General features: G+C 46.2%; 1 protein-coding gene across 1 annotated transcript in view; it reads right to left on the bottom strand.

The window, feature by feature from the left end:
- Nucleotides 1–15,640, bottom strand: part of AACS (acetoacetyl-CoA synthetase) — a 386,016-nt gene that overhangs the window by 57,688 nt on the left and 312,688 nt on the right. The window contains exons 10-11 of the mRNA XM_063964600.1: nucleotides 12,571–12,695; nucleotides 7,627–7,691 (exon numbers count right to left, since the gene is read on the bottom strand). Coding sequence (XP_063820670.1) covers nucleotides 7,627–7,691; nucleotides 12,571–12,695 — 190 coding nt within the window. The remainder of the gene's footprint in view (nucleotides 1–7,626; nucleotides 7,692–12,570; nucleotides 12,696–15,640) is intronic.

The raw sequence follows: 15,640 nt of genomic DNA, 5'->3' as shown, positions 1-15,640 counted from the left end.
ACAGATGTGTCCTCTGACACCTTTACTGCAGACACGCTGTCAGGAATCGACTTACCACAGATGCATCTGTCCGTCGGTGCGGACTCCGTCCGGGGTCCCTACGTCTCGCTGGTCTCCCTGTCGCCGGATGCCATCCTGGGCCTAGGAACGCTCCTGTTGTCAGCGGGCGTGCATGCACGCCACGTTCCCGCCGGGCCGCAGCATGGGCGCCGCCATGACAGCTTACCTCAGACTGCCGCATCGGTCAATCCGGAGCTTGGCCGCACCTCCTCGTTTCCCTGCCAGCCAATGCCTGCAGACCGTTCTCCAGTTCCTCTGTTTACCTGCTTTGCCTTCCAGTTTGTTCCTGTACTACCGTGGAACCACAAGCACCAGCAACCCTTGCACTTGAGTTTTGGCTTCACACCTTTATTAGCTACAGTGTGCTCCAGCCTCTGCAGTAGAGACTCTCCTCCAGGTGCATCTCGTCATCTACACCTGTTCATCAGCCTGCAAGCTGCCAACTGCACTGAGAGCTTTAACACTCGTCTCCTGCAATTGCTACCAGGTTTGCTATTCCCATCAACATCTCTGCTGGCTCCACGGTCCAACAACTATCGGTTCCCATACCGACACATCGATCCCCTGATCGATTGAACTCATTATACAAACTTTGCCATAGACTCTCAGCTTCCACGCTGCTCATTCTCATTTGCATCGTTACTGTTATTATTTCTGCTGCCATATTGTTTCAACTTATTGTTTAATAAAACCACTTTGCGCACATGCGCAGGAATCCAATCCGGCCTCCTCACTTCCTCCACATTACTACCACTGACCCACTAGCGCCCCCTCCGGGAACACAAACTAAACAGAACCTGACAGTAAGTCCAGGAACAATGGACTTGGATGGTGGTCAGAATGTGGGGTCAGGGGCCTTACAAAATCTGGTCTCCCGCTTGGATGGTCAAGAGGCTGCGCAGCAGCAGATGTTCCAGTTCCTGCAAGGAATGTCCTCCCGTCTCGATACACTACAACAATCTCTGCCCAGTGCTCTTGTTTCTTCAGTTCCAGTCACCCCTGCGCCTGCAAGTGCAGCGGGTTCTCCTTCACCGGCTGCTTCAACTCCAGTGCCACGCTTGCACCTGCCCGTGCCCAGCAAATATGATGGCAGCCCCAAGCTATGTCGCGGGTTTCTTAATCAATGTGAAATCCAGTTTGAGTTGTTATCACACAATTTCCCCACGCCAAGATCTAAGGTTGCCTACATCATTTCACTGCTCTCTGGATCAGCTTTGAGTTGGGTGTCTCCTCTGTGGGAACGTGCCGACCCTCTTATGAATAACTATACCGAATTTGTGTCAACCTTCAGACGCATCTTTGATGAACCAGGTCGCGCAACATCAGCTTCTGCAGATCTTATCCAACTTCGTCAAGGTACCCGTAGCATGGGTCAATACGTCATCCAGTTCCAGACGTTAGCCGCAGAGATTCAATGGAATAACCAAGCACTGGTAGCAGCCTTCTGGCATGGACTCTCTGATCGGATTAAAGATGAACTAGCCACCCGTGACATTCCTGAGCAATTATCAGAGTTAATTTCTTTGTGTATCAAGTTGGACTCTCGCATTCGCGAACGCAACAGTGAGCGTGCTCGTAGTGAGCCTCGCAAGCCAAGAATGGTACCTCCGACACAATTTCAGCCTCCACCTTCTGACGAGCCTATGCAAATTAATAGGTCCCGCTTAACCCCTGAGGAGCGGTCAAGAAGACTTCGAGAGAGACTGTGTCTTTATTGTGCGGCTACAGGTCACCAAATTAATTCTTGTACAGCGCGTTCGGGAAACGCCATATCCTGACTTGTAAAGAAGGAGTCAAGTTGGGATCTTCTAGACAAGCTCCTTCAAACCAAGACCTTATCCTTCCTGTGACTTTAGAGACTAGGGCTGGACTCCAGTCTGTAACTGCATTAGTGGACTGTGGAGCTGCTGAAAACTTCATTACTCAAGCTGCAGTTGATACGTTCCGTCTGCCTATCTGCGAACTCATATATCCAGCCTATATCACTGCAGTGGATGGTAGCCGAATTTCCAAGGGTTCCATCTCTCATCAAACTAAGCCAGTTGTTCTGGGAGTCGGGTTCCTGCATTCGGAATTAATTGAGTTTCTAGTCATCCCTCAGGCAACCCAGGAGATCGTTTTGGGTATGCCCTGGCTCCAGCTACATAATCCGCAGATTGACTGGTCCACGTTACAACTGACTTCTTGGGGTTCACACTGCCATCAGTCCTGCCTAGCCCAAGTTCGTCCTGTGAGGTCTTCAGAAGTTAAAGTTCAGTCAAGTCTTCCTGTGGCCTACCAAGATTTCTCTGACGTCTTCAGCGAAAAGGCCGCCGATGTTCTGCCGCCCCATAGAGAGTGGGAGTGTCCCATCGATCTCATTCCTGGCAAGAAGCCACCTAGAGGGCGTACTTATCCGTTATCCGTACCTGAAACCGAGGCAATGAGTGAGTACATCAGGGAGAATTTACAGTCAGGATTCATCCGCCCTTCGTCTTCACCCGCTGGAGCGGGTTTTTTCTTCGTTAAAAAGAAAGATGGAGGATTACGTCCATGCATCGATTACCGGGGGCTCAACGATATTACCGTCAAAAACAGCTATATATTACCTCTCATCACTGAATTATTTGACAGAGTCAAGGGAGCCCGCATCTTCACCAAGTTAGATCTCCGCGGTGCCTACAATCTCATCAGGATCCGAAGTGGTGATGAATGGAAAACTGCCTTTAATACTCGGGATGGTCATTACGAGTACCTAGTAATGCCATTCGGGTTGAGCAATGCCCTAGCAGTGTTCCAGCACTTTGTTAACGAAATCTTCCGTGATGTCTTGTACAAATATCTCGTAGTCTACCTGGATGATATCCTTATCTTCTCTCAAGATCTCTCCTCACATCGCCTACAAGTTTGTGAGGTCCTCCGACGTCTTCGTGAGAACCGTCTCTACGGCAAGTTGTCTAAATGTACCTTCGAAGTTTCTTCCATACCCTTCCTAGGGTATATAATTTCTGGATCGGATCTCCAGATGGACCCGACAAAATTAAAAGCTATTGCTAATTGGTCTATTCCGAGTACTCTCAAGTCCATTCAGCGATTCCTGGGATTCGCTAATTATTATAGGAAGTTCATCAGAGGATTCTCAACTCTCATTGCTCCTATTACCAGCCTAACTCGAAAGGGGGCAGATCATTCCAACTGGCCAGAAGATGCCTTGGCTGCGTTTCAAAAAATCAAGCAGGCTTTTATGTCCGCCCCAGTTCTGTCGCAACCAGATGTGGACAAGCCATTCGAGTTGGAGGTAGATGCGTCTACAGTGGGAGTTGGAGCTGTTCTTTCCCAAATAGGGGCTGATGGGAAGATTCATCCTTGTGGGTTCTTCTCTCGCAAATTCCTTCCTGCGGAAGCTAATTATTCCATCGGTGACCAAGAATTACTGGCGATCAAGCTGGCTCTTGAGGAGTGGAGGTATCTCCTGGAAGGGGCAAAGTTTCCATTTAACATCTATACGGATCACAAGAACTTGCTCTACTTAAAGGCAGCCCAGTGTCTTAATCCTCGCCAGTCCCGGTGGGCTATGTTCTTTTCTCGTTTCAACTTCAAGCTTCATTTCCGCCCAGGTTCTCAGAATAACAAAGCTGATGCTCTGTCTCGATCTATGGAATCCGAAGAGGAGACGTCTGATCCAGTTCCGCATTCCATTCTGAATCCAGTTGTGTTTGCTTCGTCTCAAGTTACTCCTGTTCCGCCTCCTGGCAAGATTTTTGTTTCTCCTGAGCTTCGTTCCAAGTTACTGTCTTGGGCTCATCAGTCTAAGTTCACTGGGCATCCTGGTGTCCTAAAGACTTTCAAGTTCCTGTCTGAAACTTACTGGTGGCGAAAATGAAGGTCGACATCAAGGACTTCGTGGCGTCCTGCTCCAAGTGTGATCAACACAAGACTCCCCGTCAGTCTCCGGCAGGTCAGTTACAGCCGTTATCAGTACCCAGCCGTCCTTGGTCACACCTGTCCATGGACTTTATCTCTGATCTTCCCTCCTCTCAAGGATTCAATATCATCTGGGTAGTTGTCGACAGGTTTACCAAAATAGCCCATTTTGTTCCACTCCAAGGTCTTCCTTCTGCTCCGAAACTTGCTCAAGTCTTCCTACGGGAGATCTTTCGTTTACATGGACTGCCCACTGAAATTATATCTGACCGTGGAGTTCAGTTCATGGCAAGATTTTGGAGAGCCCTTTGTTCTGCCCTGCAAGTCAACCTTAAGTTTTCGTCAGCCTACCACCCTCAGACGAATGGACAGACGGAAAGGGTGAATCAAGAATTGGAGACCTTTTTGCGACTTTATGTTTCATCTTACCAAGATGACTGGGTAGACCTGCTTCCGTGGGCTGAATTCGCTCACAACTTTCGCTATCATACTGCCACGGAAACCACTCCGTTCTTTGCTGTATATGGACAACATCCTCGTGTCCCAGATTTCCAAGACCTTCCTAACATCGATGTTCCTGCAGCCACTTCTGTTCTAAGTCAGTTTTCATCAACTTGGAGGAACATTCATGTTTGCCTTAAAAAGGCTTCAAGTCGATACAAGTTCTTTGCCGACCGCAAAAGACGTGCAGTTCCCAGCCTAAAACCCAAAGATAAGGTTTGGCTTTCCACTCGGAATATTCGTCTTAGAGTGCCGACGATGAAGTTTGCACCACGCTTCATTGGTCCATTTCCCATTGACAAAGTCATCAGTCCTGTGGCCTACAAGCTCAAATTGCCTCCTTCTTTACGAATACCTAATGCCTTTCATGTCTCTCTCCTCAGACCTTTGATCCTGAATCGTTTCCACCTTTGATCCTGAATCGTTTCCAAAGAGCTCTTCCAGTTGGTCCCAAAATACGAACCCAGCGGGGCATTGAGTTCGAAATAGAGAAGGTTCTGGATTCCCGTTGCCGGTACGGTCGTCTGCAATATCTCATCGACTGGTCCGGTTATGGTCCTGAGGAGAGGAGTTGGGTAAATGCTACAGATGTCCATGCTCCAAGGTTGGTCCATGTTTTCCATAGAACTCATCCTTCCAAGCGACGTGGGTGTTCGGTGCCCACCCGTAAAGGAGGGGGTACTGTCAGGAATCGACTTACCACAGCTGCATCTGTCCGTCGGTGCGGACTCCGTCCGGGGTCCCTACGTCTCGCTGTCGCTGGTCTCCCTGTCGCCGGATGCCATCCTGGGCCTAGGAACGCTCCTGTTGTCAGCGGGCGTGCATGCACACCACGTTCCAGCCGGGCCGCGGCATGGGCGCCGCCATGACAGCTTACCTCAGACTGCCGCATCGGCCAATCCGGAGCTTGGCCGCACCTCCTCGTTTCCCTGCCAGCCAATGCCTGCAGACCGGGGGGTATATCAGGAGCAGCAGGGTGAGTCAGTCCTTGTCCTGGACTTCGTGTCACTCCTATGACCCGTGTCTCTGGCTCCGTTCTCCAGTTCCTCCGTTTACCTGCTTTGCCTTCCAGTTTGTTCCTGTACTACCGTGGAACCACAAGCACCAGCAACCCTTGCACTTGAGTTTTGGCTTCACACCTTTACCAGCTACAGTGTGCTCCAGCCTCTGCAGTAGAGACTCTCCTCCAGGTGCATCTCGTCATCTACACCTGTTCATCAGCCTGCAAGCTGCCAGTGTTATTCAAACTGCACTGAGAACTTTAACACTCGTCTCCTGCAATTGCTACCAGGTTTGCTATTCCCATCAACATCTCTGCTGGCTCCACGGTCCAACAACTATCGGTTCCCATACCGACACATCGATCCCCTGATCGATTGAACTCATTATACAAACTTTGCCATAGACTCTCAGCTTCCACGCTGCTCATTCTCATTTGCATCGTTACTGTTATTATTTCTGCTGCCATACTGTTTTAACTTATTGTTTAATAAAACCACTTTGCGCACATGCGCAGGAATCCAATCCGGCCTCCTTACTTCCTCCACATTACTACCACTGACCCACTAGCGCCCCCTCCGGGACACAAACTAAACAGAACCTGACACACGCTAAACAGTCCTTCAAGTCACGTCATGCCGTGGCGGGACTCAGTAGCGGTCTTTTGCTCTGTTTTCCCCATAAAAAATCATCTTAGTCACAAAGTAATGAAACAGGACGCACAAACAGATCCTGCTGATTAAAAGGATATGTAGCATGCCTATATTCTGTCTTTAATTGCAGCTGTATCTGTAAATGCCATGTTACAGTGTTTTCCAGGAAACCAAGTGTTATGTGTAACGCGACTTATAGCTCACGGAGCAAAGATGTAAGAGGACACATCTATAGCACAGTGCACACACAATTTTAGTGTTTTAGATGAACCCGTTGTCTCATTGTGGCAGTAGGTTTTACTATATAAATAGAATAAATCAAGAATTGGCAATGCTCACAGAGCACAGATTTGTCCTTATATATATTCCCTAAATACACCATGTATCGCGAATTGCATGGTGTGAGTGAGCCGCCAGGTCATGTGCAACCCTGCTAACGTTGAGTGTCATTTTTTGCGAAAATGCGTCTTGATATACGACACATATATGACACTTGTATATTGTGTGACTGAACCTGTAGACGGCGCAGAACAGTACATAGTAGAACTTTGTATACAGATTCAGAGACTCAGTCGCACACAGGTATGCAAGTGACATATAACACATTAATCAGCACAGTCTCCTTGTGCGTCCTATTCTCATTGCGTAACGAGAAAGGTGCATTTTCAGCAAATAAGAGCAAATAAGACACACAACGCTAGAAGAGTCTCACTGGACCTGCCAAGAGGGGCTGTTTGTCATATTTGCAGCAAAGATTATTCTTTTATTAAGCTGCATTTTTTTCCCTAAATTGACCATTCAATCAGTAACATCCCTGGGGTATATCGTAATTTTTCCAGTACCGAACTGAACTTAATAATACTTCTACGAAAATGCTCCCAATGTGCACAGTTTAGGGACAAAGGAGCTGAAATAGCACTGCAGCCAAGGTGATTAGGCTGAATATGCTAAATGAATATGTGCTGATAATCACTAGCGTCCTTTGGCACATGGGCCCTACTGTGAAGGTAACTTAACATCTCACTGGTACACTTAATTCATAAAGACATTATTATGCTAGCAGTTGCCTTCCCACACAGACGTTTGAATATGTCCAATCACAAGAATATGGAAGTCCATGTAAACAAGTAACTGTGCGAAAAAGATGGTACTGCTGACAACAACCAAAAAAATTGCTACAAAAAGTAAAGTTGCAATGTGCAAAACCTCCTTGCCTATAGCATTGCATGTAGGACCGTTTCCATAAACCTGCCCCATTTTCTTCCAGATACTTCTAATTCCCAAAATCTCATACCAGATTGGGGAATTTTTCAAGTATAATTAAAACATGTAAGCAAAACATCAGACACCAGCTTTATTTATTTTATTTAACAATTATTTACCTGCACAACAGAACACTTAAATGTCTCCCATTGTGTACTGTAGTAGTCTAAATATGTATAAACAAAATGATTATCTAATGAGTGATTTAATAAGATAGTAACACAAAATATATATCTACAACACTTACATGGGTTGAGATTTTTCTCCTCTAGTACAGTCAACCATTTGGCCCCAGTTCCCAAAATGGTTATCCTGCAAAACAAAAGTCTGGCTTGTAATTAGAAACAAATGATAACATAGTTCAGCTGCGGTATTTTATATAACAGGAAATGATTAAGAAAAGACATTCAATTATGTATCACACTTGGTTTAAAGCTGCTAATCAGACACGGCCTGATACAAGGTCTCGAAGCAACTGTAACAGCAGATGCAAAATATCGATGGGCGTTACTTCACGCCTGCGCGGGACCTGCTGCTTTGAAAGTAGAACTTTGTAGGCAAGGATTTTAGGTATAAGAGATGTCTTTCCAGGGAAGTCCTCATATTCAGACAATGATTTTGGCTGTTAGAGGCAGGAGCACTATTGATCGATGTCATCTGAGGAGGAAGTGCCCCCTGCTACAAAGAACCTAACTAAACTCCTCTGACCTGGCAGTTCTTTTTTTTTTTTTGCAATCTCTGTTTTGTTATATAAAATATGTTGTACATAAGAAAAACAGAATATACACCATGCAAATGCTTCTGACATGGCAGTTCTATTATCTTTCCCCATGTGTACACTAAAGAAATACAAAACGATATTCTTTCTTGATTGCAGACACACAATGGCATCTAGCATAGTCCTATATTTAAGATATATAATCAAGAGCTATTGTAGAGTGTTATCGTGTGCTGCATTCAGTGACCGCATACATACCTCAAAATAGTCATTATTAGACAGAGGATTGAAATTCGCCAGCAGATTTGGGCTAAATAAGCCAATCAAATACCTCCTAGAGGAACCCTACTGCATTTTGCACATTAAACCTACATCTCATCCAGCTTTTTCTATTTGCTGTTCTTCGGGATCAGTAACTTACACATGTTATAACACATATAGCAACAATTTGAACCTGTCTCTTAAAAGTAAAAAAGTTGATTTAAGGGAGTAGGATTTGAACTGCTTTGTTAAAACCAATAGTATTTCAAAGACTATGGGCCTAATTCTGAGTTGATAGCATCAGCAAAAGCAGTTGGGCAAAACCATGTGCACTGCAGGTGGGGCAGATATAACATGTGCAGAGAGAGTTAGATTTGGGTGGGGTGTGTTCAAACTGAAATCTAAATTGCAGTGTAAAAATAAAGCAGCCAGTATTTACTCTGCACAGAAACAAAATAACCCACCCAAATCTAACTCTCTCTGCAAATGTTATATCTGCCCGCCCTGCAGTGAACATGGTTTTGCCCAACTGCTAACAAATTTGCTGCTGAGATCAACTCTGAATTACCCCCTATATTAACATTTTGGGTGTGGTATGCAAGGTCGAACACAATTAGGTCGACAGTGTCTAGGTCGACCACTATTGGTCGACAGTAAGGTCGACATGGTTTCTAGGTCGAGAGGGACTCTAGGTCGACATGTTCTAGGTCAACATGACAGAAGGTCGACATGAGATTTTGCACTCTTTTTGGTGTCGTTTTCTCTGTACAGTGACCAGGATCCCCAATTAGTGCAACACTCGGCACATGTTACCATTCCCAATTGTGGTCCACGTGGATTGTAAAGTATGAAAAAGTTAAAAAAATGAAGAAAAAAAAAACCATGTCAACATTTTGTCATGTTGACCTAGAAACCATGTCAACCTACTTACTGTCGACCAATAGTGGTCGACCTAGACAGTGTTGACCTAAGTGTGGTCGACCTAGAGACTGGATAACTAACATTTCATAGGAAAAAGTAATCTCTGTGGGATATAACCTTTCATCAGAACTCACACCAAAATGTCAACAGGAAATACGGCACGCAGCATTAAGTACAGAAACTAATATTATACACCTGACAATCTCCCACACAATGGGCCTAATTCAGAGTTGATCGCAGCAGCAAATTTGTTAGCAGTTGGGCACAACCATGGGGGTCATTCCGACCCATTCGCACGCAGCGGTTCAACTCTGAATTACCCCCAGTGTCTAGTAGGGTTAACAATACAAATATGGTAATACATGTAGTGATAGAAAACATATGTACCCAGACATCTATAGATAACAAATTCTACTATTCTAGGTGTTGCAGGGGGACCTATGGCCAACTCTTAATCAGTCCCAAGAAGTGACAATAAAACTCTCCATAAAGTATATCTTATTGCCACTATTATGCTAATGCAGCTATAAGGGTTTTGAGAGACTTTTGGATATGTTGGAATAAATAATCATGTATCTTGATCATTTCCTCAAATGTTTCTTCATGTTAGCAAAATAATGGTCCACATTTACTAAAGTCACAAGATTAGATTATGGCCGTAAAATATTACTAAAGACAGATCCTCACACATAGTACCTGTATAGTCACTGCTTCATTACCCATAGATTCATCTGTGCTTATCAGTGGACATAAGAGACTGCACATTGGGGGTAATTCCAAGTTGATCGCAGCAGGAAATTTTTTAGCAGTTGGGCAAAACCATGTGCACTGCAGGGGTGGGGGGGCAGATATAACATTTGCAGAGAGTTAGATTTGGGTGGGTTATTTTGTTTCTGTGCAGGGTAAATACTGGCTGCTTTATTTTTACACTGCAATTTAGATTGCAGATTGAACACACCACACCCAAATCTAACTCTCTCTGCACAAGTTATATCTGCCCTTCCTGCAGTGCACATGGTTTTGCCCAACTGCTAACAAAATTCCTGCTGCGATCAACTCAGAATTACCCCCATTGTTACAGTGTTATCTATATGGATATTTCTATGCAACTTTGCAGGACTTAAGGTTGGTACACACTGGCCGATATATATATCGCAGGTCTGTCGGCCAGTGTGTACGGCCGATACCTCTGTGAACTCAGTCGTTCACACATGTATCGCGTCGGCCCTGCAGCACAGCCGACAGGCAATATATCTACCGATATATTGGCGCGTCGCTGTGTGTGTACGGGCGGTCGGCCGTGCTGCGGCGGCCTGTGGTGATTGACAACTGAACTAAGCGGGCGTGTGTACACGCCCGCCCAGTTCATGACGTCAGTCCCCGACGGATCGGGCAGTGTGTATGCACAGCACACTGCCCGATCCGTCCATAGATATATCTGCCGATCAATTGATCGGCAGATATATCTTCCAGTGTGTACCCACCTTTATACACCCTTCAGACATAAAACCATTGACAGGTTAAGCGAATAACGTTGGCTATCTTGTTACAATGGCACCTGTCTAGTGGCGGGATATATTTGGCCACAAGTGATAAGTCGTTTTGAAGTTGATGTGTTGGAAGCAGGAAAAACGGGCAAATGTAAGGATGTAAGGATCTTTGACAAGGCCCAAATTGTGATGGCTAGACAGCTGAGTCAGAGCATCTCCAAAAGATCTTGTGGGCTGATCCCAGTATGAAGTGGTAAGTACCTACCAAAAGTAATTCAAGGTAGAATAACCGGCGACAGGGTCATGGGTAACTAAGGTTTATTAATGCGCATGGGGAGCAAAGGCTAGCACATCTGATCTGATCCCACAGAAGAGTTACTGTAGCACAAATTACAGAAAGAACACATTAATTTTATCTGGGCAGGTCATCTTCCATGGTCCAGTTCTAATGCTCACATCAGCATTCTGACCATTCAGCGGCTACTCAGCCCCATATGTACCAAGCTAAGATGCACTGTGTGTTCTGACACCTTTGTATCGTAGCCAGAATTAACTTTTTACATCATATGAACGGCCAGCTGCGTGTACGCAGTTTACCTGGGGAAGAGATGGCACCAGGATGCACTATGGGAAGAAGGAAAGCCTGTGGAGGCAGTGTGATGCTCTGGGCAATGTTCTGCTGGGAAAGCTTGGGCCCTGCCATTCATGTGGATGTTACTTTGAAAAGTACTGGACCACCTGCCTAAACATTGTTGCAAACCAAGTACACCCGTCCATGGCAACGATATACTCTGCTGGCAGTTGCTTCTTTCAGCTGGATAATGTGCCCTGCCACACTGCAAAATTGTTTATGAATTGTTTGAGGAACATGACAAAGTGGTATATTCAATTCAAGTCGGATCCTTTCCGACAAGCATTGTCAGGATCTAACAAAGCACTATTCAATTAATAATTTTTTTTAAAGTCGGATTGACATGTCTGAAAGGACAGTGACATGCGCCCTCCGGTCATCGCGGCGGGGAGAGCAGGAGTGTGGGGCGCCGCCACTATACCTCACGGCACCCGGTTCCAGCAAGCGAGGTCCCGGCTCTGGCACCAGTCTCCTCCCCGCAGCTCCTCCTAACCCTCACCCGTTCCCGCTCCATCTCCTCTCCCGTCCTCCTCACCCGCCCGCCGTCTCGTCCCCACACTCCTCAAAACATCAGCCCGCTCCCAATCTCATCTCCTCATCCGACTTTTTTTTAAGTCGGATTGAGATTGTCGGAAATGGGGCCAAAACCTGTCGGATTTGGCCGCGTTTCCGACAAAAGCACGTGGAGCCGCGGCTATTCCACCAATACACGTGTTTTCCGACATGTCAGGAATTCCCGACTTGTCTGAAAATAACAGCCCCTATTGAATAGGTCGGAACCCCTTCCAACCTAAATCAGTCGGAAACTGCAGTCTTTCCGACGAGGCGGCAGTTTCGACTTCAATTGAATATACCAAAAAGAGTTCAAGGTGATGACTTGGCCTCCAAATTCCCAACTCTCAACCAATCAAGTATCTGTTGGACATTCCTGAAAACCAAGTCCGAAACATGGAGGCCCCACCTTGCAACTTACAGGACTTAAAGGATCTGCTAATGTCTTGGTGCCAGATACCACAAGACACCTTCAGAGGTCTAGTGGAGTTCACGCTTTGACAGGTCAGAGCTGTTTTGGCCGCATGAAGGGGCCTACACAATATTAGGCAAGTGCTTTTAATGTTATGTCTGATGGGTGTACTGTACATTGTATAATTGAGCTGGGATGTGATTTACCCGAGTCTGTCCACAAGATCCCATAGCACATTTAGACTGGGCACAAGAGGAGAGCCATCATACAGCACCACAGAGGCTCCAGTGGCTATTGCTGTAATTAACCAGTTCCACATCATCCATCCAGCCTGTAAAATAAGAAACACATGCCAATATCTTCCTAATTCGGAATAAAAAAAAGTGTTCAACCAACCATTCAGTAAGTTTAGCTATTTACATATGCAAAAACATAATATTTTTGAAAAGCGCAAAAAACAACAGATCAGTAAATTTACATTAGGTTCATTTTAAGTTGGTTACTTGGAAAATCATTGTGACAAGATGTTAGAGCCTTCTGCCAAAGGTTGCAGCATGACAGCCATTAGAGAGCAGCACATGCCCAAGCCTTTGGTGACATGGCCTCATCTCACAAAATTTAGGGGTCTATTCATGAAGCAGTGAAAAAAAGAGAGGAGAAGTCAGCGAGCGGAGAAGTTGCCCATGGCAACCAATCAGCATTGACAAAACATTTATAGTTTACATATGATACAATTGTACGGAGCAGCTGATTGGTTGCCATGGGCAACAGGCACACTTCTCCACTTTTTTCACTGCTTCATGAATAAACCCGAGTGGGAAAAAATAAGATTTTAAACCTACCGGTAAATCTTTTTCTCGTAGTCCGTAGAGGATGATGGGACTCCGTAAGGACCATGGGGATAGACGGGCTCCGCAGGAGACATGGGCACTTTAAGAAAGACTTTGACTCTGGGTGTGCACTAGCTCCTCCCTCTATGCCCCTCCTCCAGACCTCAGTTAGAGAAACTGTGCCCAGAGGAGACAGACAGTACAAGGAAAGGATTTTTGTAATCGAAGGGCAAGATTCATACCAGCCACACCAATCACACCGTATAACTTGTGATATACTACCCAGTTAACAGCATGAAAAAACAACATAACATCAGTCCAAGACCGATGAAACTATAACATAACCCTTATATAAGCAATAACTATATACAAGTCTTGCAGAAGTAGTCCGCACTTGGGACGGGTGCCCAGCATCCTCTACGGACTACGAGAAAAATATTTACCGGTAGGTTTAAAATCTTATTTTCTCTAACGTCCTAGAGGATGCTGGGACTCCGTAAGGACCATGGGGATTATACCAAAGCTCCCAAACGGGCGGGAGAGTGCGGATGACTCTGCAGCACCGATTGAGCAAACAGGAGGTCCTCCTCAGCCAGGGTATCAAACTTATAAAACTTTGCAAAGTTGTTTGACCCCGATCAAGTAGCAGCTCGACACAGCTGTAGTGCCGAGATCCCTCGGGCAGCCGCCCAAGACGAGCCCACCTTCCTAGTGGAATGGGCCTTAACCGATTTTGGCAACGCCAATCCTGCCATAGAATGCGCCTGCTGGATCGTGTTACAGATCCAGCGAGCAATAGTCTGCTTTGAAGCAGGGCCGCTAACCTTGTTGGCTGCATACAGGACAAACAGTGCTTCTGTTTTTCTGATCCTAGCCGTTCTGGCCACGTAAATTTTCAAAGCCCTGACCACATCAAGGGACTCGGAATCCTCCAAGTCACGAGTAGCCACAGGCACGACAATAGGTTGGTTCATATGAAAGGATGAGACCACCTTAGGTAGGAATTGAGGATGGGTCCGCAACTCCGCTCTATCCATATGGAAAACCAGATAGGGGCTTTTATGTGATAAAGCCGCCAATTCCGAAACTCGCCTAGCCGAAGCCAAGGCCAACAACATGACTACCTTCCAAGTGAGATATTTCAACTCCACTGTTTTCAGTGGTTCACACCAATGACACTTAAGGAAACTTAACACGTTAAGGTCCCAAGGCGCCACCGGAGGTACAAAAGGAGGCTGAATATGCAGTACTCCCTTCACAAAAGTCTGTACTTCGGGTACAGAGGCCGATTCCTTTTGAAAGAAAATGGAGAAGGCCGAAATTTGAACTTTAATGGAGCCTAATTTTAGGCCCAAATTCACTCGTTTGTAGGAAGTGAAGAAAACGGCCTAGATGGAATTCCTCCGTAGGAGCATTCCTGGCCTCACACCAAGAAACATATTTTCGCCATATAATAGATAATAGATAATGTTTAGACGTCACTGCCTTCCTAGCCTTTATTAGCGTAGGAATGACCTCATCCGGAATACCCTTTTCCGCTAGGATCCGGCGTTCAACCGCCATGCCTTCAAACGCAGCCGCGGTAAGTCTTGGAACAGACAGGGACCTTGTTGTAACAGGTCCTGCCTTAGAGGAAGAGGCCACGGATCTTCTGTGAGCATTTCTTGCAGATCCGGATACCAGGTCCTTCGTGGCCAATCTGGAACAATGAGAATTGTTCTCACTCCTCTTTTTCTTATTATCCTCAACACCTTGGGTATGAGAGGAAGAGGAGGAAACACATATACCGACTGGAACACCCACGGTGTCACTAGGGCGTCCACAGCTACCGCCTGAGGGTCTCTTGACCTGGCGCAATACCTTTGTAGCTTTTTGTTGAGACGGGATGCCATCATGTCTATTTGGGGTAGTCCCCACCGACTTGCAATCTGCGCGAAGACTTCCTGATTAAGTCCCCACTCTCCCGGATGCAGATTGTGTATGCTGAGGAAGTCTGCTTCCCAGTTGTCCACTCCCGGAATGAACACTGCTGACAGAGCGCTTACATGATTCTCCGCCCAGCGAAGAATTCTGGTGGCTTCCGCCATTGCCACTCTGCTCCTTGTGCCGCCTTGGCGGTTTACATGAGCTACCGCGGTGACATTGTCCGACTGGATCAGAACTGGTCGATTGCGAAGTAAGATCTCCGCTTGACGTAGGGCGTTGTATATGGCCCTTAGTTCCAGGATGTTGATGTGAAGACAAGTCTCTTGACTTGACCAAAGTCCTTGGAAATTTCTTCCATGTGTGACTGCTCCCCAACCTCGGAGTCTCGCGTCCGTGGTCACCAGGATCCAGTCCTGAATGCCGAACCTGCGGCCCTCTAGAAGGTGAGCACTGTTTAGCCACCACAGGAGAGATACTCTGGCCCTGGGGGACAGGGTGATCCGCTGATGCAGGTGCAGAT

This window comes from Pseudophryne corroboree, chromosome 1, assembly GCF_028390025.1.
Source record: "Pseudophryne corroboree isolate aPseCor3 chromosome 1, aPseCor3.hap2, whole genome shotgun sequence".
Taxonomy (NCBI): domain Eukaryota; kingdom Metazoa; phylum Chordata; class Amphibia; order Anura; family Myobatrachidae; genus Pseudophryne; species Pseudophryne corroboree.
This window is presented reverse-complemented; position numbering and strand designations above follow the sequence as displayed.